This window comes from Mercurialis annua, linkage group LG3 (genome assembly GCF_937616625.2).
Source record: "Mercurialis annua linkage group LG3, ddMerAnnu1.2, whole genome shotgun sequence".
NCBI classification, from domain to species: Eukaryota; Viridiplantae; Streptophyta; class Magnoliopsida; order Malpighiales; family Euphorbiaceae; genus Mercurialis; species Mercurialis annua.
The window spans coordinates 75,359,126-75,387,115 of record NC_065572.1 but is presented as its reverse complement, the minus strand read 5'-3'; the positions used below and the strand labels follow the sequence as shown (position 1 = coordinate 75,387,115).

At 34.4% G+C, this 27,990-nt stretch overlaps 5 protein-coding genes across 10 annotated transcripts; 3 read left to right on the top strand and 2 right to left on the bottom strand.

The window, feature by feature from the left end:
• Positions 1–2,688: 2,688 nt before the first annotated feature.
• LOC126674614 (signal peptide peptidase-like 1) lies at positions 2,689–6,148 on the top strand. Of its 2 annotated transcripts, none has more exons than XM_050369089.2 (4): positions 2,689–2,796; positions 3,473–4,403; positions 4,766–4,966; positions 5,836–6,148. In XM_050369089.2, the coding sequence occupies exons 2-4, from the start codon at positions 3,606–3,608 to the stop codon at positions 5,950–5,952; spliced, it is 1,116 nt and encodes a 371-aa protein (XP_050225046.1). In that variant the 5' UTR covers positions 2,689–2,796; positions 3,473–3,605; the 3' UTR covers positions 5,953–6,148. The 2 variants fall into 2 exon arrangements, with proteins under 2 accessions (XP_050225046.1, XP_050225047.1); XM_050369090.2 differs by lacking the exon at positions 2,689–2,796 and adding an exon at positions 2,873–3,004.
• A 670-nt stretch (positions 6,149–6,818) lies between these two features.
• Positions 6,819–12,809, top strand: LOC126671730 (uncharacterized). 2 transcript variants are annotated; one of them, XM_050365517.1, is made up of 10 exons: positions 6,819–7,254; positions 7,431–7,517; positions 7,645–8,579; positions 8,695–8,783; positions 9,604–9,707; positions 9,802–9,898; positions 10,311–10,386; positions 10,487–10,601; positions 10,689–11,220; positions 12,004–12,809. In XM_050365517.1, exons 1-10 carry the CDS (start codon positions 6,966–6,968, stop codon positions 12,560–12,562), a joined length of 2,883 nt encoding a protein of 960 aa, XP_050221474.1. In that variant the 5' UTR covers positions 6,819–6,965; the 3' UTR covers positions 12,563–12,809. The 2 variants fall into 2 exon arrangements, with proteins under 2 accessions (XP_050221474.1, XP_050221475.1); XM_050365518.2 differs by having other exon boundaries at positions 7,158–7,254; positions 7,420–7,517.
• A 323-nt stretch (positions 12,810–13,132) lies between these two features.
• LOC126671731 (60S ribosomal protein L36-2-like) lies at positions 13,133–14,409 on the bottom strand. The gene is made up of 4 exons (XM_050365519.2): positions 14,304–14,409; positions 13,943–14,038; positions 13,570–13,769; positions 13,133–13,398 (listed from the first exon to the last, which is right to left on the bottom strand). Exons 2-4 carry the CDS (start codon positions 14,033–14,035, stop codon positions 13,368–13,370), a joined length of 324 nt encoding a protein of 107 aa, XP_050221476.1. The 5' UTR covers positions 14,036–14,038; positions 14,304–14,409; the 3' UTR covers positions 13,133–13,367.
• A 1,744-nt stretch (positions 14,410–16,153) lies between these two features.
• LOC126673565 (AIG2-like protein D) lies at positions 16,154–16,746 on the top strand. 3 transcript variants are annotated; one of them, XM_050367763.2, is made up of 3 exons: positions 16,154–16,296; positions 16,380–16,475; positions 16,566–16,746. In XM_050367763.2, the coding sequence occupies exons 1-3, from the start codon at positions 16,216–16,218 to the stop codon at positions 16,653–16,655; spliced, it is 267 nt and encodes an 88-aa protein (XP_050223720.1). In that variant the 5' UTR covers positions 16,154–16,215; the 3' UTR covers positions 16,656–16,746. The 3 variants fall into 3 exon arrangements, 1 of the variants encoding a protein (XP_050223720.1); XR_007639321.2 differs by having other exon boundaries at positions 16,156–16,296; positions 16,397–16,475; positions 16,564–16,746; XR_007639320.2 differs by lacking the exon at positions 16,154–16,296 and having other exon boundaries at positions 16,306–16,475; positions 16,564–16,746.
• On the bottom strand, positions 16,632–27,788 carry LOC126673564 (L-arabinokinase-like). Of its 2 annotated transcripts, none has more exons than XM_050367761.2 (30): positions 27,610–27,788; positions 27,138–27,260; positions 26,780–26,887; positions 26,578–26,646; positions 26,404–26,487; positions 26,225–26,301; positions 25,958–26,024; positions 25,328–25,385; positions 25,149–25,216; positions 25,001–25,063; positions 24,788–24,841; positions 24,602–24,704; positions 24,415–24,524; positions 24,194–24,313; positions 24,033–24,089; positions 23,196–23,368; positions 22,935–23,103; positions 22,348–22,431; positions 21,795–21,920; positions 21,380–21,510; positions 21,194–21,275; positions 20,270–20,357; positions 19,263–19,306; positions 19,065–19,160; positions 18,897–18,973; positions 18,193–18,393; positions 17,708–17,873; positions 17,504–17,575; positions 17,180–17,383; positions 16,632–17,078 (listed from the first exon to the last, which is right to left on the bottom strand). In XM_050367761.2, exons 2-30 carry the CDS (start codon positions 27,243–27,245, stop codon positions 16,944–16,946), a joined length of 2,994 nt encoding a protein of 997 aa, XP_050223718.1. In that variant the 5' UTR covers positions 27,246–27,260; positions 27,610–27,788; the 3' UTR covers positions 16,632–16,943. The 2 variants fall into 2 exon arrangements, with proteins under 2 accessions (XP_050223718.1, XP_050223719.1); XM_050367762.2 differs by having other exon boundaries at positions 27,138–27,246; positions 27,610–27,787.
• Between the last annotated feature and the right edge of the window lie 202 nt (positions 27,789–27,990).

The following is a 27,990-nucleotide window of genomic DNA, read 5'->3' as shown; positions in this document are numbered from 1 at the left end:
AACGTAATTTTCTTGTTTTTTTAATCCAATTAAACAAATGTGTTTGAGCACTTTCATTAATGTACAATAGGAAGAATAATTCATTTAAAATAATATATTCATAAAAGTTTTTGTGATTATTGTCTAAAGCCTAAATTCCTTTTCAACGAAATTGCAAATCAGCCTTTGGTTTTCATCGATATTGAAATACATAAATTAACATGATTGTAAAAGTCAAAACATCAGACCCATTTCTCCAACCAGACTAACCAACTTTATTTAAGCTGTCTATCATTACATCTATCATTTATTAATTCGTTGAATTAAGTTCATTTTTTTAATTTAAAGTTTCCTATGAATTAATCATTGTTCCATAAATTATTTCACCAACTAAATACAATGTTCTCTTTGTATTTTTCATTCTCACTCAAGTTTAATCAGTGGAGCCTATGAAACTATGGTTTATATCGGTATTAAAGAGCCGAATGGAACCGATCGGTTCACCGGTTCAATTTAGAATCTTATGTTAATCATATTCAATTTTTTTAAAAAATAGAAAATAAAATTTCAAATCAGTTCACTTGCTGGTTATAATTTATATATGTTTTAAATTTTAAATATATACATTTATTTCTGAAAAAGAATATATATATATGTGTGTGTCGTCAAGAAATGCTAGAGTAGTTTTAGTTGATATCTTTGATCTATATTTTCGATTTTCGAAAATTAAATTTTAATTGAGTGGCCCGTTCGGTGGCTAAAAAACCCTTGTGGATGACTGTTTTGCAGTTTTCAATTTCATTATTTTATTTCGGAATGACTTACTTATTAGTGTTGAGGAGTTATTTTCTATTTATATATAGTATCTTTTTTCATTGGCTTAAATGCATAAAAAATCACCAACTTTCGCGTGTTTTTGGTATTTAACACAAACTTTCAATTTTGGCATAAAAATACACGAACTATCTGATTTTTACAATAATAACACGAACATCATTTTGGGCATAAAACGACATCGTTTTCCCCATAAAACAGCACCGTTTTTGCCTTAAAACGACATCGTTTTTTGAAAAAAATTCAAACTTGGTCTTATATGCAAAAATTTGATAGTTCATGTATTTTTATGCCAAAATTAAAAGTTCGTGTTAAATACCAAAACACGCGAAAGTTAGTGATTTTTTGTGCATTTAAGCCTTTTTCATTTAATGAAGTTTAATCTTTGACAAAAAAAAATTAGTTGTTGAATTGATTAAACTAACACTGGTTCTATTTTCAAAACACTCGGCTACATGTACTGCAGAGAAGCCTTTAGCGTGAATTAAACTACATTAAACAGCAATGCTGCCAATTTTCCTAGGTAACTTTTAGATATGACAATTTTAGTCACGACACAATTAAATGATACGATATGATATGAAATTAAACGGCTTTGGATTTGATGTAAACGAATTTGGGTCACGATTAATTTTGTTTTTAAATGGGTTATACACGTTTAACCCGTTTAAACTTATTTAAATACGATTAACTAGTTTAATTAAATATTATTTATTTTTAAAATCTAAATGTTATTAAATTCTTAACTTTTATTTATTTTTTATGGTATATATAATTACGATAGTATTTATCTCAAAATATAGTAATAATTATTTTCGTATCAGATTAAACAAATTAAAAAAGTATTTAAATATTTATATGGGTTTAAACGGGTTGATTAGTTTATACATTTAGATAAATGTGTTTATACGTGTCGTGTGTAATCCATGTAATATCTATGTCGTGTATGGATTTTGTATATTAAAACTAATTAATAATTGTGCCGTGTTTGTATCTAAACGGGTCTGACCAGACACGAATTATCATATGATAATATAACCAACAAATTAGTTGGTTCACCAAGATGAAAGTTGTCAAAGGGCTTCCCTACATGTGTTTTGCTCAAAAAGAATAAAATTAGTTATTCCCTTGTTACATGTAAATATAAAATAGATTTTTCTTACATGCTATCAAATGTTGTACACTAATTCAGTAAGTTGCTGATATTTATAAGAATATTTGACATTTGAATAATAAGAGAATTGTGGAAAGTTCAATTTTTTCATATGAAGTATGAAGAAATTATTTTTTGGTTGATTTAATTTTGAAAGTACATTAAAAATTAGTCAAGTAGGTTGCTTTTGTTGGAAGTAAATTGACAATTTTGTCAAGTAGGTTGATTTTGTTGGAAGTAATTGAAAATTATGCTAGTGAGCTCTAGTTTAGTAGGTTAAGTTCCATCGTGCATCTCTCAGAGGTCCTGGTTAAAGTGAATTTTCTTCTTCTTTAACTAACTCCCGCTAACCCCCCGTGCTTATTATATCTCTGTTTAAAAAATTAAAAATTATAACTTTTTTAATAATTGGAGAGGGAGAGCACTTGTGGGAGGAATCGAAATCACGACCTAGCAGTTTGCTGCCTAACGCTTATACCATTTGAGCTACAGCTCATCGGTGAAAATTATAATTTTGAATACACTGCAGCAGAGGAAATTAACTGACCTGAAAATAATTTGAGTTTTAGATAAAATCTCATTCTATTCAGTCCTGGACCCATCTCATGTTCAACATGATAAAAAGCCCATATCAGCCTATGGTAGATTTCTAAGCCATTTTGAGCTCAAAAGACTGGCCCATATAAGAGGGAAGGGTCAAAATGTTGTAACAGTAAAAATAGTGGGGCCAAAGTGAGAAATCTAGTTTGTCTTGTTCACTGAGCTTTCTCCAAGAAAGAGAGACATTATTTGATCAGAGAAAGTCTTTGAAGCACTTAGCGAAGTCCAAGGTTAGTCATTTCTATAACCTTTCATATTTTTATCACCTTTAACTTCAACTCCTTTTAATTTCAGATCTTTCATCTGTAGAACCCACGTTGTTCTTTATCCCATTGCATATAAATCTGAATGCTTCTCTTAATTTTAATGCTTTTTCATTAACTGAGAAAAAAAATTAGTGTAATCTTTTGCTGGGTTGTTGAGAAAACCGAAGGAACGGTAAAAGAAACTGAAAATTTTGATTCTTTATGTGTTTATTTTGGATTTATTTCAAAATGATAATGGAGTATTGCAGTTATTAAGTGAAAGAATTGTTAGTGAAGTCAGGTGGAGGTTCTTGTATTTAGGGATGGTTAATCAGTGTCGAAAGTTTCAATTTTTGTTTAATTTTTATGATATTTTCTTGGAAACCTAACACTAGATGAATGTGCTTGCTTGATATTTATTCATTCATATGGAGATTTAGTTTGGGCCGAAAATGTAAGCGAAAAAGAAGTGAAAGAATCATCAAATTTATTGAATCTTTGGGGTTTCTGACAAGTTTTGTGTTAGTTTTAAATATTGCCACCAAACATTCCTAAAAGTTACAAGCTTTGATTTATAATAGTATCATCTTCCAATAGTGATGTTTTACCCTATAATGCCATGAGTTTGTGTTTCTTTTGACCCATGTACTACTTGTTTCAGGTTTGCATAAATTTCACTTGTCGAGCATTCATCACACGAGAAATGCAGCTTTGGCTGCATAATTGGTAATAGGATTTTTTGCTTGTTTGGATTACAGACTGTTGGTTGAGTTGATAAAATTACATTCTTTATCATGGAGCCTTTGTGGAAGCTCCTGTATTTGCTGGAGCCTGCACCTGTTACCCTAATAACGACAGCTGTAGCTGTGACATTTGGATCTGCGTTTAGGGCTCTAAACTATGGTAAAGAAATGGAGCGGAACCACGATATGTCAGAAGCATCTATCACCTTAGATAGGTCCCAAGCACTTATGATCCCAGTAATGAGCTCTTGCAGTTTGCTATTAATGTTTTACCTGTTTTCATCAGTATCCCTGCTTCTTACTGCGTTCACAGCTATTGCCTCTGTTTCGTCTCTATTTTTCTGCCTATATCCTTATGTTGCGTATGTTAAGTCACATTATGGTTTGGCAGACCCATTTCTTTCACGTTGCTGTTCAAAACCAGTTACACGTACCCAAGGGTTATTGTTGTTGGCATGTTCTATGACAGTTGCAGCTTGGCTCATCTCTGGGCATTGGGTATTGAACAACATCTTGGGTATCTCTATTTGCGTTGCTTTTGTAAGTCATGTGCGTCTACCAAACATCAAAATATGCGCGATGCTGCTGGCTTGTTTATTTGTATATGATATATTCTGGGTATTCTTCTCGGAGAGGTTTTTTGGTACCAATGTCATGGTATCAGTGGCAACACAACAAGCATCAAATCCTGTTCATACAGTGGCCACTAGTCTAAGTCTTCCCGGCTTGCAATTGATCACGAAGAAGCTTGAGTTGCCTGTGAAAATAGTATTTCCCAGAAATTTATTTGGTAGCACAGTTCCTGGAGAAAATGCTGCAGACTTCATGATGCTTGGCCTAGGTGACATGGTATATTTTCCCTTCTCTCTTTAGCCATGAAAATATTCTGCTTTATAGTAGACCTGTTGTTAATACTTGTACTTTATAAGTTTTCTTTCTTCTGGAAGCAAGCATCACTGTACACTGTTTAGTATTTGGCACCTTTATCTGTTAATATGCTTGGATTGGAACTATATTTTATAAATTGCAACTAAGAAGTTTTTTGTGATTATGTTCATTTGATATAGTGGTCTGCATATTTGCTCAGTGCATTGTATTCTAAGATTTTCCCTTTGCATATACTTTTCAGTTTGCTAGGCTTTTATTAATTGCAGATATCATTGATGGATTGTTCAGAGAAAGTACTGAAAAATTATCCGACTGTATTGTAGGCTATTCCTGCTATGCTGCTGGCATTAGTGCTTTGTTTTGATTACCGAAAGAGCAGAGATCCTGTTAGTCTCTCAGAATTGCGCTCCTCAAAGGGGCATAAATACATATGGTATGCGCTTCCTGGATATGCTATTGGACTGGTGGCTGCTTTGGCCGCTGGTGTTTTAACTCACGCGCCGCAACCTGCACTTCTTTATCTGGTACTTTTTATTTTCATTAAATTCATGTTTTGGCTATTTGCCTTCACTATATGCAATGATGAAATTTGGTAGAAAGCTTTTCTTAATTTAATGTATTGCATTAACAGACTTTTGCTTTGAACAGTAGATAAATTTCATAGCGTAATCTATGCCTCTGCCACTAGGATCTCATTACACTTGCTGAATCAATATAATGCCATGTTGGAGTTCATTTAACGAGCTACTTTACCTTTTTTTTAAATTGAAAGATGGCTGTGATGAGCTTCAAGGAAATTTTCTTATCTAAGCTCGGTTTTAGAGCAGTAAATTCAAGTCCTTATAAGAGATTTAAGAAGTTATATCGGGATGTTTTTCCTTGACTTTTTGATGTTTTTTGTTTTTTGAAGCATCCCTATTTTCTTGATAAATTCCTAAACTATTTCAAATAGGTTTCCTGGGCACACTGAAGTTGACATTCTTTGTACTCGGTAATCCTAGAAGTACTTGAAACTGCTTTGTAAACTAAAATCCTCTCAACTCTTAGGATGTTGATAAACTATATCTTTATATTTTCTCCTTGAACTATTTGAAATCGAAACATACCTTTTTCTGTTGAACTAATTTGGAATAGTCCTGCTAGTATGCCCAATATGCCATGTTGCAGTATGCTGTTGGAACAGAAAGTATCACAACCTTCCACAGCGGAAGCTGGACTTATAAGTTGTACCTTTGCAGTTACTCCTATACGGAGTGGACAACCCTTAGGCTATCTGTGAATGTACACTTATGATTCTGGCTATTATGACATTCTTTTGTTAGATGAATGCGGAAATGCTAGACGCTTCTACTGTTTATTGAACTGATATCCTCTCTTAAATCGGTGAATGTAGGTGCCTTCTACTCTGGGACCTGTAGTACTCATCTCCTGGGTTAAGCGGGACCTAGCCGAGTTATGGGAAGGAAGCGTACAAAATCTCAGTGATAAAGCACGGCAAATTGAAGTGTAGTGTAAGCGTATTCTTCATGACACACAACTAGAGGCTGCAAAGCTGATGGAAGTTGTAAATTCACTTGGAAGATCTATCCTTTTAATTACATTAGTAGTAAATCTACGGTTTTATGTCCATCTTGAAATACCTTAATCCATTTTAGAGATCCAGTAATGGAAGAAAAGAAAATTTATGCAAGTATTGTCTTTTGCTATGACCAGTTCTACTATAAAGTTAAAAGTATCTCTATAATTCTTTTTTTTTTCCGATACATTTTGCCTTAATTAACTCAGCTAGAAACCATTGACAAATAAATATCAAAACTCAACTTGTATTTACTATTAGTACTTTTTCAGTGTTCTGTAACTCAAAAATTATGAATCAAAATCTCCTAAAGCATTTTAAGTACAGGAGTTGAATGGCGATGCTTGCAGTTGAAGTACAATTTGATTTGAATAAAAAGTTCAAGTTGAATAGAAAAAATTGAAGTATAAATAAAATTTGGTCAATTTATGTCTAAGTGGAATTTAGATTTCATTCCGAGATTTTAAATTTGGAAGGATGTAAATTGTGACATGGTAAAGAAGTACGAGTTGTCTTTGTGTTTGTGATGCGCTAATAAGAGAAAATTGAAGTACAAATTGACAACGACATAAATATTAAAGTATAAATTGACCGGAATTACTAAATATAAATTGACCGGAGTTACTAAAAATATAGTACGATAAGTAAAGTATAATATTTAAAGTTCGGTAATCAAATTGCAATTAGTAGAAATTACCGTGATCTCTAGAGTCAATTATCCGATTCTGGCCTTCGAACGGTTGTTAGCACAAACAGACAGTGCGAGTAGAGTGTAATATCATTACACACATTACTCGTTCCCAAAGGGATAAAATAAAATAAATAATTACAAATACTGTTCGAACAAACAAACAAGCCAACAAAACCCTAAGCTACTAATCCTTATATTTCTCCTTCAAATCCTCTCAACTCAGCTGAGTTGACTCGCTGCATATCAAAAATTCTCCATGGCAATGGCATCAACTATAGCTTCATCCGCGTGTTCTCCAACCTCTCTCCAGCTTCGATTGGCATTGAATTGCAGGAAATGTACAGGATCATCTCCTCCAGTTCCATTACTACCTCGTGTCAGGAGCCTGGAGCGTCTAGTTACGCCTCTAGGAGGAGGAACGGGAGTCGAACGACGCCGTATTACAATTATATATTGTGCTGCTCCAGATAATTTCTCTGGCTGGACTGATTCCGATGAGGTTGATCAGTCTGCTGAGGCACCGCAAAAGAAAAATTGGCTTCAAGGTATAAATTACCGAAATATCCTGTTTTTTTTTTTCAAATTGAAATAGCTTATTTTTTTGGAGTACTTTTAATTTTTGTCATTTTTATTGGAAATTGCTGTAATTGCATTGTTTGCTTTTATAGTAAGTAGGTTAATCGACCGACTAAATAACGGTTTGGGAGTAGTTTGATTTCAGGGATGGTTGGAGCTGGAGCAGCTGGGGTCATTATATTTGTAGGCCTTACCTTTGCGGCGTTGTCTCTAAGTAAACGAACTGCTTCGAGTAAGTAGCCTTTCTACTATTATATGAAAATGGAACTGTTATTATTTGCATTTTGAAAGGATGCAATTTGTGTATAGATAGAGTTGAACAATTGAGTATCACTTTTCATAATTATTGTTATTCATAGGAACAAAACAGCAGATGGAGCCATTAACTGCACAGCAGGAAGTTTCAGTGTTGACTAATGATGAGGATGGTAAAGTTGAGGAGAATAAAAGTGAGGAAAGCAGTGAAAAGGGAGAAGATAGTAGTCTAGAATGCAAAGACAGTATAGCTATCATTGATATTTCTTCAGCTCCGCTACTAGATGAAACACCTAGGGAAAATGAAGTTAACGATAGTGATAGGATCTCATCAGTAGACAATGAAGGTTATATAATTAGTTCTAGTGATACTGTTGATGATGCTCGTGATCAAGAGGATCTGAAATATGAGTCGGCTTTTGCTGGTGAGTCGGATGCTCATGAATTGGTTTCCAACTTAAGGGATTTTTCGAGTTCTGAATTTGCTGAAGTTGAGGAAAACTTGGTAAATATAGAACCTGCTGATTCTTTGAATGTGACAAATATTATCACTGATCATCAAGATGGATTGCTTGGTTCACAAGAAAATGAAAATTCCACTGAGCCTTTAGTTGTGAGCACTTCAACAACTTATTCAGTTTTGGTAGTCGAGAGTGCTTCCAAAGATAGCACAGAGACTGAAGCTTCACTTTCAGCAGAAGAAATCCTTAACACCAGCACAATTCAGGCCTCAAACGAGACAGATAATTCATCCGTGGAAGCAAATTACTTTAATGAAAGGGGTACTTCTCAAATGGCATCTCTTTCAGAATCAGCCTATCCATTTGCAGAGACAAAAAATGTAGTTGCTAATGATGAATTGAATGTGAGTAAAACATCTCTAGAATTACCTCCTTTTAGTAGCTCCTTCTCTTCTGCTGGTATACCTGCTCCATCTGCAGTTCCTGAAGCCCTGCAAGTTCATCCTGGAAAGATTTTAGTTCCTGCAGTTATTGATCAGACACAGGGACAAGCACTAGCTGCACTGCAAGTTTTGAAGGTGCTCATTCTTCTCTTTATGTTTCTGATTATCTTCAGAGTGGTGATCAGACATTATACATAATGTGTACACATAATACGTCCTTGCATACAGTGGTTGAGAATTATCTTTTCAGGTTATTGAGGCAGATGTTCAACCTAGTGATCTATGTACACGTCGAGAATATGCTCGTTGGTTAGTGGCTGCAAGTAGTGCACTTTCAAGGTATGTATTTTTCTTGCTAGTGTGACTCGTAGTGTATTGGTGATAGGGATTTAGTATCCAATAAACAAGGTCCAAGACCAAGAACACCTCTAACTTTTTAACCTTTTTCAATTATATCCAATCCCTTAAACTTTTCTTATTGAACCTTATGCTTTAATTTTAACTTTCCGTTCAAATTAAAATAGAACTCCGGCGAGCTATGTAGGGAAACTCAGCAAATAAATGCTGAACTCACTTCCACCCACACAAAGTGCACTATTTTGTGTAACATAAGCAATGCATCAAATACTTTTTCCATTTTTTTCGAATTGGGGGTTCATATCCAGATGAACGGAAAAAATTTATAACCTTCCATATTCAAACAAGCCTCTTTCGCCCACTACCAAAATCTACATATTCAACCATCACACCTAAGCTGATTTAGGGGAATGAACCCATTAAATAATGTCTTCAAGAGCCCTCTCCATTGTTATACTTATTAATCAACCATTGCAAATGCTCAAACGAAAGTGGTACAGCCGCCACTTGAGCTAAAGGAATTTCTTCACGTAGTCAGCAATCACTTCAAAACAATTTAGTGAGGTGCTAAGTGTATGCCATGTCACCAAGTCTCATCATATTTTTATTTCAATTTCACCATAATGGGAATTTGAAAAAATAGAATAAAGTACATAATTTAGTTAGAAAGAATTAAAAGGATTGTGCGTAATTGAAAAATGTTTCAAAGTTCAGGGATTTTTGGTCATTAGGCCGGTAAACAATGCAAAGTGCACAAAAGAAGTCTTGAGGCTATGTTATATTCCCTTTTGATATCTTGTAGGAGTACGTTGTCAAAAGTGTATCCTGCAATGTATATAGAGAATGCTACTGAAGTAGCATTTGACGATATCACACCTGATGACCCTGATTTTTCCTCAATTCAAGGTGAGAGTTGCGATTTGTATTTTCCGACAGTTAAATGAAGTGATATTTCTGTAACATGTAGTGTGATAGTAACTATTTGAGATGGATGTTTCAGGCTTAGCTGAAGCAGGTCTCATCTCAAGCAGGTTGTCAAATCATGATTTGCTTTCTCCAGATGACAATCAAGGTCCATTTTACTTCTCTCCTGAAAGGTGATAGAGCTTTTATCACTCAATATGAACCATTGTAATTTATTATATTATATTGTCCTTTTGTTAAATGCTAATCTCCGTCCATATGATATTAGTGGAACCAAAAATTGAATAAAAGAATGTTAGTAACATCAAATTTGTAATTTCCTATGAACCATCTGTTCCTTCTAATTGATATTCATACATGATAAGTTGATTACTAATAGTCCAACTTTGCAACTACTACGTGATAGTATACTGTGGGTTTGGGGTCGGAATTTGTCTGTAAAATAAAGTTCAGGTTGCTGTTTCTGGTTATGTCCTTTTAATTCTCTGCTATTTCGTGTTTCAAATGACCGGTTTGAGTTTCAATTTACAGAACATTTTGATTGGCATTGATTTAAAGTTTTACTCATCAACTTTATTATCGCAGTCCTCTATCACGGCAGGATCTTGTAAGTTGGAAGATGGCTCTAGAGAAAAGACAACTTCCAGAAGCAGATAAAAAGGTGTCTTGATCTAAAAGCTTATTTATCTTCCTAGCTGGGGGTGCATCCCTGTAGAATTCATTAATCAATCCTGCAATTGTTTCTTTATTTGTGATTGCAGGTTTTGTACCAACTTTCTGGTTTTAGAGATGTTGATAAGGTACATCCTGATGCATGGCCTGCACTTATAGCAGATCTGTCTGCAGGAGATCAAGGGATAATTTCACTTGCATTTGGTGAGTCGTGTTACCCGTAGAATGTGTTATGGATTGAAGAAAAATTATTTATATTTGACATTTCTGTTCTCCAACCGTCTTGTTAAGGTTGCACAAGATTATTCCAGCCACACAAACCTGTCACAAAAGCTCAAGCTGCTGTAGCTCTTTCAATTGGTGAGGCTTCTGAAATAGTTAATGAGGAGCTTGCGCGAATTGAAGCAGAATCTATGGCAGAAAATGCTGTTTCTGTTCACAGTGCTTTAGTAGCCCAAGTTGAGCAGGATATCAATGCTAGTTTTGAGGAGGAGCTTTCCATGGAGAGGCACAAAATTGAAGCTGTAGAGAAAATGGCTGAAGAAGCAAGGCTTGAATTAGAAAGGTTAAGAGCTGAAAGGGAAGCAGATAATATTGCCCTCATGAAGGAGCGTGCTTCTATTGAAGCAGAAATGGAAGTTCTGTCAAAGTTAAGACGTGATGTGGAAGAGCAGCTGCAAACCCTTCTGAGTAATAAGGTGGAGATATCTTATGAAAAAGAAAGGATAAACAAACTTCAAAAAGAAGCAGAGAATGAAAAACAGGAGACTTCTCGGTTACAGTATGAACTGGAGGTTGAGCGCAAAGCCTTGTCCATGGCCAGGTAATTTTAAAAGGGAAACAAATTTCTTTAGGGAATTATAATCGAGAAAGCATATACCAGTGTAGTTACTCAAAGTTCCAGCTTTTATGTCCTCCATTAATGCTGCTTGCATGATTTGGAGCTTAGAGATTTCCTATGTATTTTAAATCATAAGGATGTTAATGGTCATAGATGTCTGTAGACTAATACTGACCATTTTTATGTTAGAATAGGCTAAATGATGCCAAATTGATTTTTAATGTTTAATATGTAGAAGGTACTCTTGCCTTTTAGTAGGTCATTATCATTCACAATAATATTGAAAGAGTCCGTAAATCATTTAAATCTAGGTTAATAAAATTGCTCACATGTTCTTTTCCTAAGGAGGAATTTTTAAATTCAATAGAGAAAGCACATTGTCAATTCTGTACATCTTACTAGAGGTCATTTGTCATGGTGGGATTAAAATTGGTGGCTGTTATCGCCCTCCATAGGCTAGGTTGAGGAAAGAGTAAGCAATGAGGTTTCATTTGTATGATGGTTATTATCTCTCACCTGCCTGTATCAGTGATCATCCATATTCATTTACAAAAATGTTCTCTCACTAAATGCATTGTATGATAGCATTCTGACCTCTCTCTTTCTAATGTTAATGGGACTTTGTTGTCCGTCAATTTTAGTGAAGATAGGTCTGAGCACCTTTGATTGGTGTGACACAAGTCCTCTTGCCTGTTTTAGATTACAAACATGAAAAATTATGTGATAAGTTTCAACACTTAATGCAATTTAAACCATGTGATTCAGGGCTTGGGCTGAGGACGAAGCAAAAAGAGTGAGAGAACATGCATTAGTTATTGAGGAGGCTAGGAATCGTTGGGAGAGACATGGCATTAAAGTGGAAGTTGATAGAGATCTCCGTGAGGAGAGCTCTGCTGGATCTACATGGGTTGCTACTGCAAAGCAATTCTCTGCAGAAGGAACTGTAAGCAGGGGAGAAAATTTGGTGGACAAGCTCAAGCTAATGGCAGAAAATGTAAACAGTAAATCAAAGGAGATAATCCATAATGTTATTCAGAAGATACTCAGCTTACTGTCGATGCTGAAGGAGTGGATCTTGAATTCAAGCAGACAAGCTAGCGAACTTAAAGACGCTGCTATATTGAAAGCCAAGGGATCAGTAGAAGAGTTGCAGCAGAACGCGGCAGAATTTAATTCAACAATTAAGGAAAAGGCAAAGGGTTCAGTACAAGGGTTGCAGAAAAGTACTGCAGAACTTAGATTTGCCATGACAGATGGTGCTAAGCGGGTAGCAGGAGATTGCAAGGAAGGTGTAGAGAGACTCACTCAGAAGTTCAAATCATGAATGTGTATCGTGCAACTTTTGTCTTACTGTCCCAATAATAAAATATGTCCTGCAAACGGCAATGTAATACTCGCCATTTTTTGAGAGGTATAAATTAATGTAGACCATGTAATAATAATTTGTTCTCAATGTAATGAATAAATTATTATGTCCCTGCAACAAGCACACTATTTCTGCAGGTTAAGTTTGTAATTCTTCGTTCTATATGGATGATTGTGCATGCCCAAATAAAGATCATTTTTCATAACTTCTATGCTGAATTGCATATTAATTCATTATTACTATTTGATCCTTATTTTTTTGCTGATGTACTGGACTAGCAAACATTGTAGATCAGCATAAAGGCTGTCCTGTTCTAAGAAAATATGAAATAGAGACATTCAGAAAGGCACTAACGTACATATTTCACGTCGATGGTTTTAACCGAAGTTTAAAAGGTCCAAGAAGAATGCCAGCAATACGCATGGCTAATTATCAATGACTTTGAAAATGAAGCTCACCAATTGTCGACAAATTACATGTACTTCAGCTACAATAAAGATTCATAAGAGAAATTATGTGGGCAACATCTATGATAACAATCAATGCATAAATTTGCAACATTTGCATCAATGCAAACAGCTTCATAAACAAACTATAATTCATTTCACATCCACAAATGGCTCAAAACAAAATTATCGATAATGAACTTCAATGAAATAACTTCTAAGAAAGATAGCAGATGTCTCTAAACAAAAACATAGCAGATGTCTCTAGTTACTAACTTCTAAGAAAGATAAACAGTAAACTTCACGTAACAGAGTTCTCATTTCTTCTTTTCAGCACCTCCACCGGCCCTGAAATAATAACAAAATAGCAAATTACAACCTCATAGATAGATCACGGTAAAAATGGAAGATGCACCACCACATTATATAAGACTTCAAATACACACGCTTTCACCCCCCCCCCCCCCCAGTTTGTGCAATTACAAAAACCATGAGAAAACATCATATTATTGAATTTACCTCATCTTGCGGAGAACGCTGGACATCTCTTCTCTCTTCTTCTTAGCTCTCTTGTGCGTGCCCAACTTTCGCTTGGCCACCTTCAAAGCACGCTTGTCCTTACCAACTTTCAAAAGCTCAGTGATCCTCTTCTCATATGGAGCAAAACCAGCAACTTCCCTGATCAAACCCCTCACAAACAAAACCCTTTTGCTAGATTTCTGCAAAAAGACAGACACCATCACCATCAGCAGTTGATTACCTCAACATGCACATATGAAAAACCATACTATAAGATCATTAAGCCAACGACACAAAAATGTACAATGCATCGGTCGAAAAGCAACTAAACTCGTTACAACGGAAAAACAAATTAGAGCTGTAATAAACTTACTCCTTTGCGGTTAGAAGGACGAGGAGCTAATTCTTTCTTGGTTACAATATGCCCTTTGTTCAATCCCACAAATAGGCCAGTATTTGGAGCCATTACCTACAACAACACCACCATAAAATTCATTTCACATAGCCCGCTATGACTACACTCAAATTTACATTTACAGTACTATATTCATTCATCAGGAACAAAGATCACATTTTCCCAAACAGTACTATAATCGGTTAAAACAATGCCCTAAACAATTTAACCCGAATCGATGGGGTACAAACATAAAGATTAAGAAACTCTGATAAATTGAGATTAACCTTTAAGACAAATAAACATCAACTTATTGATAATCTGAGAGTTTATGAGTTACCTCTCGACTTCGGAGTAGCGACGATCTGAGGCGGGTTGCGGAGGAACTTTAGGGTTTTAAGGTTGCTGCTCAAATTTATATCTGCGAGGACAGGAACCTTTTGAGGGCAATTTGGTCTAAACGAGATTGGACATTCTCATGGGCCAGGCTCGGACCGGGCGAGTCGGACTTTACTATTTTTAGGTACATTTGAGTTCTGCCTGAGTCCAACTTAATATTTTTGTATTTCCTACTTTGTATAAGCTTTTTATATAAATTTATTATTTAAACAATTTAATGAACTTGAAAGCATGCATTATTTCACTCATATTATTTAATAACATACGGTAATTACAAATTAAATCGCGAATTTTATCATGATTTGTAATACAACATAAACTGAAAAACTTGACATTGTCAGTCATTAAATTTTATTTTTTGACAAATCAAAATACCGAGTTAAAAAAAAACACTGACGTGAATATTATAATCTACAACCGCGTCAGCATTTTTGCTCTAGCATGATTGATCAATATTCTAATTTCCAAAAATAAAAGTTGATAACTCACATTGCAAAGTTTTTAAGTTTGTGTTATAATTGCAAATTATGCTAAAATTTGTTATTTAATTTACAATTAACCTCATAATATTAATTGGTTACTTTACAATCACATAATTATCAATTTGCATAAACTTTTTTTTATATGTAAATGATCAATTATTAGAAGTCTGATAAAAAAAATTCAATTTAAAATATGTTAATTAAATTTATTTTTGTAGTTTCATTAATAATGAGTGAATATGAAACATTGCCATTGAAGGTCCATAAAAAAATAACTACAACATGATAAAATATAAATGTATTTTTTTCCAGAAAAATAAAAACAAAATTATAATCTGAAATAGTTTTATAAATGAAAAATAAATATGCAACCTTTGCTTATGCAATTATTACTTATTGATCATATGTTTTATAATAGAAAGGAAAGATAAATCTGCATTAAAAATTGTTAAAAGACAAATATATCACACAAGTAAATTTGACAAATCTAATAATCATAATACCCAATCTACAATTCATTACAAAAAATATGAGTATGCAAATTTGTGAGCAAATAAAAAACATATTAGGAGAAAAGAAAAAATATGGTGACACTAAAAAAATATATAAAAGGTATAAAATACACCGGGAGGAAATAAAGAAAATATCGAGGGAAAAGGAAACACATTTTGGAAAAAAATATATATAAAATAGGCCTAATGTCTTAAAAAAAACCCCGACTTTTTAGCCCATTTTCAATCATACCCTGACGTTGAAAATTTGTCAATTTTACCCTATTTTGCATTTTTGTGTTTCAATTGTACCCTGAAAAATTAAATTAACGTCTTTTGCGTTTGAAAATTTGTTTAAAACATTCTCCATGTCTCGCATATATTAATTGTAAATTTTTAAAATTTATATAAATTTAGTTAAATTAATTAAGAATTTAAATTAGTGTTAATTTGATTATGGTTTTTAGTTAGTTTTTAAAAGTAAAGGACTTATTTGTACTTTTTTTGAATAAAACAGAATTTAATTTCATGTTTATACTTAATTAATTGAATGATTTCATCATTTAAGTAAAAAAATTAACAAAAATTAAAATATTGGGGTACAATTGAAAACGGAAAATTCAAAAGTGGATAAAATTGACAAATTTTCAACGTCGGGGTGGAATTGAAAAAAAATATAAGGTGAGGGGTTTTTGAGTGATTAGGCCTATAAAATATACAAAATAAAAAATGAGTTAATTTGAGTTAATTTGTTTGATATTGATTTCTAATAAAATTATTATTCGTATTAAGTAATAATTTGATTCCGCGCAGCTATACATATATGTGTGTGTCATTTCTTTATTTACTGAATTCCATAGTACGATTTTGATCGGTGATTATGCGTTGCTCTGCAGCCATAGGTTTAGCATTAAAGGATCCTGCCATTCTGCCCGTCCTCAAGAAGCCAGTCACAGGCAGGGTATTTCTCTCTCCCTATCTTAATTTCTCTGTAATTTAATTTTGATGTAGAGTTTATGCAAATTTGTCTGTTTTGTTGATTAGGTGCTGTTTTGGATCAGTGATGGAGAACTAGACGTTTTAGATACATTCCAGGATGTTGAATTTCAAAGAACAAACGTCGACGTCTCTCTCATCGTGGTACGTTTCATCTCTTCACTCTCACATTTCTCTTCTACTAATTAATTAATTCATTCATTCATTCTGATGACCTGTGGTTTTGTGGAAGAGTTGCAACTGCCCGACTCGAAGAGTCGCCACTTACGACTCCTTTTTTCCTCAGCAGACATGACGATGAGCGAGGATGAAGATACTTTCTAGTCGGATCATATTTGTCTACCTTATTGTAAAAGCAGTTACAGATTTGTGCATGCATTACATTATCAATTCATCCACTTCGCTACGCAACCAATCCTTTGTTTGTGCACTTGCGTAGAAATGATACACTAACAGTTGCAGCCCCGACCAATGCTGCAAATGTTTGCTTCAGCAATTTATTCGCTTTCTTATTTATTAGTTGTTTCCTACACGTTTGTCTGACTACATTAAATACCAGAGGGAGACGGAATTCGGTGAATTCAAAATTCCCCACACATATCTCTGGTTACTTTAAATAGGAGAGGAAACAGCAGCAGAAGACGGACGGCGGTGAATTCTCAGATATCCAAAATTTGCAGCCCCTGGAGATGAACCTTCAAATATAAATGGCAAATATCCAGTTGCAGCTTTGTACCTTTGTTGAACCTGTATGTTCATACACCAACCAAGGAAGCTTAAATAAGACATCCACCACAATCCAAATCCACAAGTAAAACTAGTTTTAGAGAAACAAGCACTCTAATTACCTCAAGAATTTGTTGGCTGCTGTGCAGACAGTTCCTACCAATGACGCATACTGTTCCACCGGAACCCCCGCCAGTTATTTTTGCTCCGTAAAGTGTTCCATCCTCAGACTTGGAAGAATTACTATGTTGCATCTCTTGTACTAATCGCACAAGCCTGTCTGTTCCGCCAGACCCGAGTCCACAATCACCATAGCTGTAGTGACACTGTCAAACAAGTTGGAAATTAACTAATTGCACCATTTTCGTAAATTGCTACAAATCACACAACATACTCTAATAAATGAGCAATGTAATAGTCCGCCAACGCAAGAGTTGTGAAAATACCTGATACAACAATTCTCCAAGAGCCGTAAGTTGCTCATGCGAAGTTGCAGAAGATAGCAATGCTTTGAAGGCCTAACATCAAAATGCCAAGTAACTCCAATTTTTTTAGCATATATGCATATAGATTTATAGCTATATTAGCTCATTCAAGTTTCAGAACGTATAATTACGAGATGATAGATCACATGGATTCATAGTACTAACCATGACTCGGAAGTTCTCATAGATAGGGTGTTTAGCAGGTGCTCTCACACCATATGTGCGATTCGGATCAATTTTGGTGACAGGATCATTGTGATCACCATACTTCTCCAAAAATGCCTCACCAAGAATGGATTCAGGAAGTATCTTAGAGTAAAGAGCTTCATATCTGTAAAATAAAATTTAAGAAGGAAGTGAAAGAAATGGCAAAGTATTCTAGTGAAAAATGGTAGTAAAGTAATTTATAATGGTATAACTAGATAAGGCTTGAAGCACAATAGAACAACTAGCCAGTGTCCTTTAGTACAAAATCTTACTCAATCATGAATATGGAGTAAAAAACAATAAGTTAAACTGCAATCAAACTATCCCAACTCAATCAAAAGAAGAAAGCCACTGATATTTGTATCTTCCCAAAAAAAAGTTATGTATTTCAAGTGCTTCTATATATGTCATATGCCATTATTCCAACCAAGAAAAATCCCTACCTGTGTGGGGGCAAATTGCACAAATAATCTAGTATAGCCTCTGATTTGAACAATTCAGTTCCATCATCTTCCAATTCATCAATGACCGACCCATCAACATCAGACAATGACCTAGACAACAGAGCAGATGCAGTAGACTTTATCATCCTTCGACCCATGAAGGCACCAATTCTCACAGATCCATAGTCGGCACCACCAACACTGCCAAAGCATAATGAAAATAATAAGTTATAAAAATGCTGAAATTTAACAAGGAACATTCTTTCTTTACAATAATCAGTGATATCTTCAACATCACATGATTTGAACACACGTCTTGACATTGAAATTAGCTAAAGATGACCAATAAAATATAGTATTTGATAATAAAAAGCAGAGTTGATGACTTGAGGTTCACAAAGACTGAACTCAACCTCTACAAAATAACAATCACAGACACAAAAGAACAGCAGAATATAGGGAATGGCTGGGGTTGGCAAGTGTCATAGTGTCACTTATGAAAGAAAATGAAAATAGAAAAGGGACATTGATCTCTTCTTTACCTTTTCAATAAGTAAATGATATACAACCTTTTGCAACATTATTAAGAGAAAAAATGGACTTCTTTCTTTGAAAATCAGAGAAATATGGGCTTTTACAGCTCAACTTCTCTAATATGGAAGCACAAATCATGGGTAAAATAAAGAGATTCAAAGATCACATACCTGTGACGTATTCCTGAATCAATTCCCCAAAATCGAATGTGGGTAGGGATTTCTACTAGACCAATTACTTCAGCAGGCTTTATAAATAACAAGGCAACATGTGACATTAATTATTATACATACGAAGCATAAAAACCAAACTAATTGAAAGTAGCACCACAATTTCACCTGGCAAAGCATTGCAAGAAGTTTGTTGGCTTCACCACATACTGAGGTCATCTGGTCCATTACACCACATGGAGCTCCAACGATGTGATTCTCCACCTGAAAAATAGTTAAATTATCAGAATATCTATATAATTTGCATGACTTTAAGAGGAAGCTACTAAAGAAACTTCTCACTAGGATGGCTGTGTAATATCAAACCTTCTGGCAGAGCAAAGCCATGTCTCGCGGACCGATGTTCAATCCTAAAAAATAACAAGATCGTTTAAGTGAATAACTTCTCAAAAATCAGACGGATGCAAATTCAAGAATAGCTAAAATAGTAATTCTATCCAATAATCCAAAAGCAAGCTTCCCAGGAAACAAGAACATTGCTTGAAATTAAAGGTAGTATCATATCAAATATTCAGTTAGTAGTCTTCAATATCGATATCAAAATATAAATCAAACTTTAACTCCAAAAAAGTTCAGATATAAAATTGGACTAGTATCGACATTGAAGGGCTATTTTGTTTGAAGGTGTATTTTGTTATGAATATTAGCTGATGTGAGCTACTTTCCTAATTAAAAGAAGTGCTAATTTAAACGATTTCCACGTCAATTAAGGATATTCAATAGGCAGAAAGCTCCCTATGGCAAAAACATTCACAGAATGAAGGTTCACTTTGAATCAATTTGAAAGGGAAAAAGTTATTACTTCCTAATGCTTCCAAACATGATTGTCTTAGCAAACAATTCACAATGATCTAAAACCTGAACTTAACACTTCATAAAAGTTCCTACTGGGTGGCTATGTAGATAATAGGTATCTATCCTCTTTCATCTCTATCAAAAACCTTTCTTTAGTCTAACGGTCGATTCTTTTTTACTATATTCCTATTCATTATGAATAACTAATAATAATAATGAAAACAATTATAAAATTAATAGCCAAGATTCCTCTAGTTTACTAAATTCCTATGCATGTCCAAAATTTATGTTATGTGAGCCCGCTTCGCTCAGAGGTTAGAGCATCGCATTTGTAAATTGTAACGCGATGGTCATCAGTTCAACTCTGATAGCTGGCTTTTCTCTATTTGTTTGATTTTTTACATAGTTGATAATTCTTTTAGAAATCAAAAGAATATTGAAAAAGCTTCGTTCCCTTTTACCAAGGGGGGCCATTATTATGTGGTTAAAATAAAAATACTTTTTATAAAGGTAATCACCATGAGCTGCAGCTATAGCAGACATGCTAGCAACCTCGACAGAGGCAGAAGAAGATACACCTTTCCCTTCCGGAACTGCTGAAGAAACCTGTACAGTTGTACATAAGGAATTAATTCAGAGTACTTAACCTCACATCCAATTTTTATGAGTTAAGAATACAAGCAAGTTATAATAATACTTCAAAACTCATATTCTGACATTTTAAAAGTTATATCTTCCTAATGCTGAATGAGCTTAAGCAGGTGAATTTAAAATTTTAACTGCAATTAGCTTATCTGAATCTCTATTAGATTAAGCCAATGTAGCTACAATAATACGAGTAGTCTCTGACTTCATAGTTTGTAGCCCTTCATCTTTGCCATTACCAACAGAATATACTTTCTAGGGCCCCAGGCAAACAGTTTTCAGCTTAAATTTTTGTTCTTTTCTAATTAATGGAACCATTCCCACGACACACAAAAAAAATAAAAAAATAAAAAACTAACGAATAAGATTGACATTTTCCAATAGAAATTCATTGCTAGATTATTGTTCATGAAAATGATCTAAATCACCTTATGCATTTAGTTTTAAGTACCAAATTATTTTTGGGCTATGATTACTAGATTTTTTTTCCATTTATCTACAGTGTGTCCTTTAGAGGTGAAATATACAAATTTCTAACTTGATATTGCAAGTTTGGTATGGTCTAGCTTTCTGCAAGAATATAAGCTATAGCATTACTAGTTACGAACAAAAACTAAACACAGAAAGTGAGTTTGAAGAAAGCCACTTTACTGCAGCACATATTTCCAAAAATGATTCGAGCTTTTTCAGATGAATTCCAGTTAACATCAACAGAAAAGAATTAAAGAGCAGGAATTAGTAAATCATTAATCCAGAATCAAATACATATTTCAGAGAATAAAGAATGCAGGTAGTACCAGCATGCTGATACTATCCTCAAAGCGTACACCTAATTCTATCATCAAAACCAGAATGGTCCCTGCAACATAAGCAGCCCACCTACAGAAGAAACCATACGAGTGAAACATGAAATACTACTTGCACATCCAATAATAGAAGGGTGACTGTGATCAAGAGAAAAAAACAAAGAGAAGGTGTCCTACTTTTGTGACGGGTCTTGGGCAAAATATTTCCTAGCTTTCTCATATGACATTGGTTTGTCCCCATCCATAAAATCAGCAAGATCCATGTCAAAAGTTGGGCCACGATTGCTCAACTCTGATCCATACGATACCTAAGGAGATCAAGCATAAAGACAACAGAAATCAGCAAAAGTATGTTAAGACTGCAAGACCTACAAAGACCATACCCTTGACATTTTAACAAGTCCTGAGGGCAACAAGTCATATTGGGTCAATTTCATTTTTAAAGCTTCACGAAAAAATGATGATTTTAGGATGGCGTCATCATCAAATTTATGAACTGTCTATTTTAAATATGAAAAATTAGCTGAAGGGGTGGAATTTTTTTTGGTGAATTTGGAAGTGAAGAAGAAACAATTCCTCTGTCAATACTTACAATTTGCAGAACAGGAGTAGGTTTTAGTCCCTTTTCACTTTGTCGTGCCTGGGCATGCTTCCAGAGCCTGTGTTTACTTGGATAATTCCTTTGGACAGCAGCATGGCAAGCTTCTCGTATAGGCATCTATGAAAAAAACAAAAGTTAGGTTGGGTACAATTCAATTATCCAATTGAAAAGAGAAGAGGATGATACTAGCTAAACAAATATGAGGTGAAAGCCTAAAGGAGTCAACAAGATATCAACCAATAGTAAGCATAAAGGATTTCCTACTAAAAACTTCTAATAATCCATAATTAACTCAACTAATAATGTTCTCATTCATTAAAGTCAAAACATATACAGTTTGAGCAGAACAAGCCATTTAAGGTCAAAAAAACATACATTACTTTCCTTTTAATTTATTATAGTTTGAAGTCCAAACTTAAGTTACACTTACTATTTCTATTTTATAAATAAATATAATTACAGTTTCTGAGTGGACTCCAACGAACCGCCAGTGATGTCGCGTAGGATACTTCACAATATCAGACAAGAAAATGAAAAATCTAACCTGCAAGACGAGACTTCCTGAATAGTCAGCAATTCCTCCCATTACATCGAGTCGTCCAGGTGCTCTTGCTACAAAAATATCTTCCTATTTAAAAATATCATAGCACATTGCAGCCAATCCAAATTTTGGATCAAGCAAACAAATGTCAAATTATTACATAGCAGATAGAGTATCAACATAGTCATAAAAAATTCTTAATTCTTTAATTAAAAAGAAAATGGACTCTTTTAAATGCAGTGTTAAACTTAAGTCTAAAGCATTATGCTAAAGCGGGAATCCCACATCTGTTATGTGTGTGAATGTACATGTGTTTATATATCGGTTGGGCCTCTTCACTTGAGACCAATTGGTTTTATAACATAGTATCAGAGCCTTGTCGATGCATGAGGGGGATCTGTTGCTCTGCTCGGTCACGCTAAGCGTGAGGGAGAGTGTTAAAGTGGGAATCCCACATCTGATGTACATATGTTTATATATCGGTTGGGTCTCTCCACTTGACACCAATTGGTTTTAAGATGGAATCTAACACATTAAGTTGCACAGCTTATTTAAATGGACATTCAACTGGTTGCATAAATATCAAATACCTCCCAATTAAAAAGTCCTGCAGCAGCCTTCCGCTCTCGCATCTGGCGCTTTTCAGCATTCTTTTCAGATTCATAAACAGAATCTAGCTCTGCTAAACTCTTTAAGAAACTCATTGTATCCGAAAGACCTTGAAGATCTCCATGAAGAATGTCAAAATCATCCGTGCATCTAGATAAGTTATAGAAAGATGTTAAGACTTTGTGCAATTGACTACTTGAATCTTCATCAACTTAGGAAGGTTTATAGAGGACAAAACTCACTCGATCGCTTGTGGTCCATTCTCATATCTTTGGGTAACTGCTGATCCAATAGACTTGTTTAGTTCATTTTCAGCATTTGCATACCATTCTGGAATGCTTATATCTCGTCCCGGAACCCTTTGTAATTGATATCCAAGAATGATAGCATCACGCAATCGCCTTGCCCCACTTAACTAAATTTTAGTAATGCAAAATAATTTAATGGGAATAAGTCATTAATCAAAACAATAAAATATTAGGACAACTGAGAGTTTGTTTTTATAATAAATTTTTACATGTTTAAAAATCTGTATGTGGGTCTTGATACACTTTGCGTACAGAACTGTTTTCTCTACTAGATAAAGATTAAGTGACCATCTTTCTAAATAAATAGATTAAATATAAAATAGAATAGGGTCAAGATACAAAGGCAGCATTTTAATTTCGGAAGCAACCATAAGAATTAAGTATTGAAAAGGAACAAATAGAGCTTTGAAATATCAAGATATAGATGACGAACTGCGGCTTTCCAAATGGCTTAGATCAGCGTAGAGTTGATATAAGATTCTTTACCAAATGCTCAAAAAGGTTCTCTACCAGTAGACTGATTCAGTGATTGGTATATGGAGCAACAAAAAATTACAAAGAACATTATACGCTCAGCATAAATCTCTAGTAAAATAAAATTTCCATGTGTTATTTCCTAAAAGCAATAACATTTCATCTAAAACACACTTTTGTTTTAATAATATAAACTAAAGTGGCCACTGCCTCAATAAATCAAAACTAGCATCAATAATTAGATATCAAAAATCCACTCTCCTTTCGACTTGATAAAGAAAAAAGAGTGGTTTTTACCTTATTTGAAGCATAGTTTTTACCAATAGCTGTCTCTTGTAAAATGTGTGCTGCCACCTTCATACAAAATAATAGACACCATTCATAACATCGAGTGAACACTTAAAAATGCAGTTTCAGTAATTAAGTTTAGAAATGTTGGAGTTTGAAGTAGAAAATACCTCGCCACCGTTACTGCCTTCCTCATAGCAAGGTCTCAAGCTAATTGCACGTTCAAGGTAAGGTTTCCAATGACCTATTAGTAGATCTCTCCTTATCATCTCGACGCCACTTTGATAAAACTGTTTCAAAATATGGCATCTCGCCAACATTAGAACTATGTGGAAATGAGGAGGGAAGAGGAGTAGAGGACATGATAGCACAGGCAATCAATTTAAAGTACCTCAAGCATATTTCTCAAAAATGGTTCTTCATTGAAATAATCTCTGCGTACAAAGACAAATGGTAACTTATATGCCAAAGCTTCACTGACTGTACCATACCCAATTTTTCCTAAAATAACAGGTGCATATCATTAATTGAGTTCTTCACGGATAAACTAGATAATTTGCTCAAACTTTCACACGTACCGAGCATACAATCTGATGCAGCAATAAGATCAGGTGTATAAGCATCTTTTGCAAGCTTTATGAAATTTGGTGGAAGCTCTTGGCTCTCAGAAGCACCACAAACCTGTCATTAACAAAAGATTCAATGTACGGCTGACAACACATATACCCAGTTTGAAGGTGGGGAAGTCATGCTAGAAAAGTTACCAGGCATAGCCAACCAGAAGGTAGGTACTCTTCCTTTAACTTCCACCCAGCTGGCTGCATGGGATAGAAAAATAATTGGAGTGAAAATAGAATGAATTGAACCTGCTTAACTGATGTACAATTTTGTTACTAGGACATAATCTATAGGAAGAAATTTGAACAGACAAAAAGTGCACGGAAAGTTCCAACCTAGCACAAACAAATTATTTTTACCTGTCCACCAAAATTAAGGATAACCAGCTTCACATCATCATTGATACCGAGTTCCTTTCTTACCTATAAGATGAAATGTAGAAGATCTACATCAAGAACTATTGATACGTCGGACAGGGAACAACTATTAAGTGCTGCAATATGATACCTCCTTGCGAGACTTGTGCAACCTCCTCACAACAAGCGGTACATCAATAACATCACGGAAAGCAGGCACTATAAAGAGAAAGAGCATTATCAGATAAGCCATTGGATGCAATCCAAAAAATATTCAAGCACCATGTATGAATCACCAGATTTCATGAGGATGCATAGGAAACAACATACTTGGGCAATATCCTGGGAGGCGGATTAAGAATTCACAATGAGAGTAATCTTCTGCAATCTATGACCATTTTAAAAAAAATAAAAAATTAAGCATAGTTGAATATCATTCACTTGAGAATTAACCAAAGTAAAAAGAAGATAAAAGCTTCCAGAACTACCGGTTTCCTCATTAATCATTTCTTTTATAAGAAATGAATTTAATATTATTGCAAAAAAAAAAAGAATTTAACGAATGACATGACACCGAACTACAAAAGTAAGGGGGATATGAGAAAGTTTTCTGTAGTTGTATCACCTCACAAAACCCTCAATTAACCATGCTCTTCTCAGGTGACGGTCAATGAGGCAATGCTCAGATATCTTAAGAACAATAAAGAGAGATTATATGCCTCCAATAAAATCGATTAGAAAAAGTACAGGGTAGAGTGGTGAGAAGGACATGAAGGGGATTACAAGGCATGTCAGTGGTTTTATCCCCTACCATCAACTAAAGTGTACTTTGAGGTTCAATAAGGAGAATGATATACAGGACTCTGACCAGACCAAATCAAAACAAAACATTTATCAGCCACTAAAAAGGAATAATACTTATTAAAAAAAATAACAATAAGTTGGACAATCAATAGTCACCTGCCAAACTATAGAACGATGATTGTCTCCCGCAGCCATCACATACTCTGCATAGATAAAGTCCCAACTGCAAAAAATATAGAGAAAACAAGACACATGAGACTTTAAAATTATGTCTAGGAGCACTTAAAGCAAGAACCATATTGGTTTCATTACAATTTAGAACACATGAACTTGAGTTAATGAACTTACATTTACTAAAAGACAGATAATGATAATTGAAAGAAAATAAGATACTTACAAATAAATATAGCAATAACAAAGTACCTAAAGTTGGTGACACAGACAGATCGAATTCCAGCATCAGCTGCTGCACGGCAGGCAACCGGAACTACATCTGAGACCTGATTTTGGTATGAGAGCATATTTTATTTGAATCGGTCATGTTCATTGTTCCGGAGTGAGATAAGAACTAATAAGTAATAACAGATGAAGGTAATATATACCACTAAGTCGGCTTTGATGGAGTTAAGCCACTCTGTTTCTGTTGCCAAAATAGACTCTCGAGGCTTTACAGCTGTTTCTGAATACTACATATACCGGGAAACGAAAGAATAAGAAATATAAGAAAACAACATTGGCATGAGCATTAAAAGCAAGAGAAATGGATAGATGTGAACCTTTTCTAACGAAGCAAGGCGATCAACTGTCAATGCATCAGCCTGAACTGCTCCACAGTCCAACAACACCTAGCAAGCAATCCATATATAAATGTTCAAGTTGGAAACAAGCCATACATAATATGTTTACTCTACAGCTCAAAAGCTAGATAAACAGGGAAAAATAGTAAACTAGACTAAAATATATGGAGGTTGCGCTTACTTTGCGGATGAAGAGTCTGGGAGACTGTACTTCCGAAGTGAACACAAACTCGGGTGCACCGCTGACCACGTGCACATCATGCCCAGCTAAAATTAAGTTCCTCACAACCTATTAAATATTCTAATTATCGTTAATACATGAATTAAAACTAGATCCAATTAAATTCCGTACACCTTTTTGAATGTTTATCATCCGATTGCAATTGAATTAGCAATTGTACGAAACAATTAAAAATATTTAATTTGAAACTTCAATTTGACTATATATGATCGGAAAAATGATGACATAGGATCAGTCTGTTGGAATTTCAATTTGACTATATATGATCAGAAAATTCTAAAAAAAGACGAGAAAGAACCTCAACAACGCGAGTGGCATGACCAAAGCCATGGCCGGTGACATAGTAAGCGAAGACCAAGTGCTTCCTGGAAGCTGATACTCCATTGTTCTCTTCCTCTATTCTCATTCTGATCAGAAAGACCTGTAAACTATAAGTTTCAGACCTACAACCTGTAATACTGGATCGACCTCTAATATTGAATCAAACAAATCACAATGATAAACAAATTCAAATACTACATTAAATTCCAAACTCCTAAAATCCATAGCCACACCACCGTAATTTTCCTTTTCAATAAGATAATTAACACACAGAGGCTGATATTCACCAAAAATATGAAAGTAAATTTCACATTGTAGCATATATAATTGTAACATTCAAATATACAAAATTGAAAACTCTCTCAAGCAGAACAGTTAGCCATAGACAAAAATCAAAGACGTAAGAAATACAGATACATAGATATGAAGGGTAAAAGCAAGGTCGTTACATGATCTACGATAATTCAGATGATTGTTCGTGTAAATTTTTAAAGAAAATAAAACAGGAGAGTGAAGTGATTTTGCAGCTAACGAAAATTAAGGAGTGTTTGGAGAGAGGGAAAATGGCCGCGAGAAAGTTGATAGGCTGAGAAGGAAACGCAATTGGCGGGTAATTAGTTACACTAATTAATCGAAATTATGGTTTTAAGGAAAGAATAAAAAATATAAAATTAACAGTTGACCTAATGTAGTAGTACAATAGTTTATCTTATTTTGTAGTATTTCAATTACTTATCTAGTAGTTTGCCTTATTTTATATTCTAATTGCTTTATAACTTAATACCAATTAAATAATTATTTTAAATGTAGTTAATTAATAAATTACAGAT

Coding starts and splice junctions, on each gene's coding strand:
- LOC126673564 (XM_050367761.2), bottom strand. CDS start 27,245: ATGAGAATAGAGGAAGAGAACAATGGAGTATCAGCTTCCAGGAAGCAC. Junction 24,314..24,414: donor TTTTGAGAAATATGCTTGAG/GTACTTTAAATT, acceptor ATTTTGAAACAG/TTTTATCAAAGTGGCGTCGA. Junction 18,974..19,064: donor TTCTTGCAATGCTTTGCCAG/GTGAAATTGTGG, acceptor TTATTTATAAAG/CCTGCTGAAGTAATTGGTCT.
- LOC126674614 (XM_050369089.2), top strand. CDS start 3,606: ATGGAGCCTTTGTGGAAGCTCCTGTATTTGCTGGAGCCTGCACCTGTT. Junction 4,404..4,765: donor TGCTTGGCCTAGGTGACATG/GTATATTTTCCC, acceptor ACTGTATTGTAG/GCTATTCCTGCTATGCTGCT. Junction 4,967..5,835: donor AACCTGCACTTCTTTATCTG/GTACTTTTTATT, acceptor CGGTGAATGTAG/GTGCCTTCTACTCTGGGACC.
- LOC126671730 (XM_050365517.1), top strand. CDS start 6,966: ATGGCAATGGCATCAACTATAGCTTCATCCGCGTGTTCTCCAACCTCT. Junction 9,708..9,801: donor TGATTTTTCCTCAATTCAAG/GTGAGAGTTGCG, acceptor TGGATGTTTCAG/GCTTAGCTGAAGCAGGTCTC. Junction 9,899..10,310: donor TTTTACTTCTCTCCTGAAAG/GTGATAGAGCTT, acceptor TTATTATCGCAG/TCCTCTATCACGGCAGGATC.
- LOC126671731 (XM_050365519.2), bottom strand. CDS start 14,035: ATGGCTCCAAATACTGGCCTATTTGTGGGATTGAACAAAGGGCATATT. Junction 13,770..13,942: donor GTCCTTCTAACCGCAAAGGA/GTAAGTTTATTA, acceptor GTCTTTTTGCAG/AAATCTAGCAAAAGGGTTTT. Junction 13,399..13,569: donor AGCGTTCTCCGCAAGATGAG/GTAAATTCAATA, acceptor TTATTATTTCAG/GGCCGGTGGAGGTGCTGAAA.
- LOC126673565 (XM_050367763.2), top strand. CDS start 16,216: ATGCGTTGCTCTGCAGCCATAGGTTTAGCATTAAAGGATCCTGCCATT. Junction 16,297..16,379: donor AGAAGCCAGTCACAGGCAGG/GTATTTCTCTCT, acceptor TTTGTTGATTAG/GTGCTGTTTTGGATCAGTGA. Junction 16,476..16,565: donor TCGACGTCTCTCTCATCGTG/GTACGTTTCATC, acceptor TTTGTGGAAGAG/TTGCAACTGCCCGACTCGAA.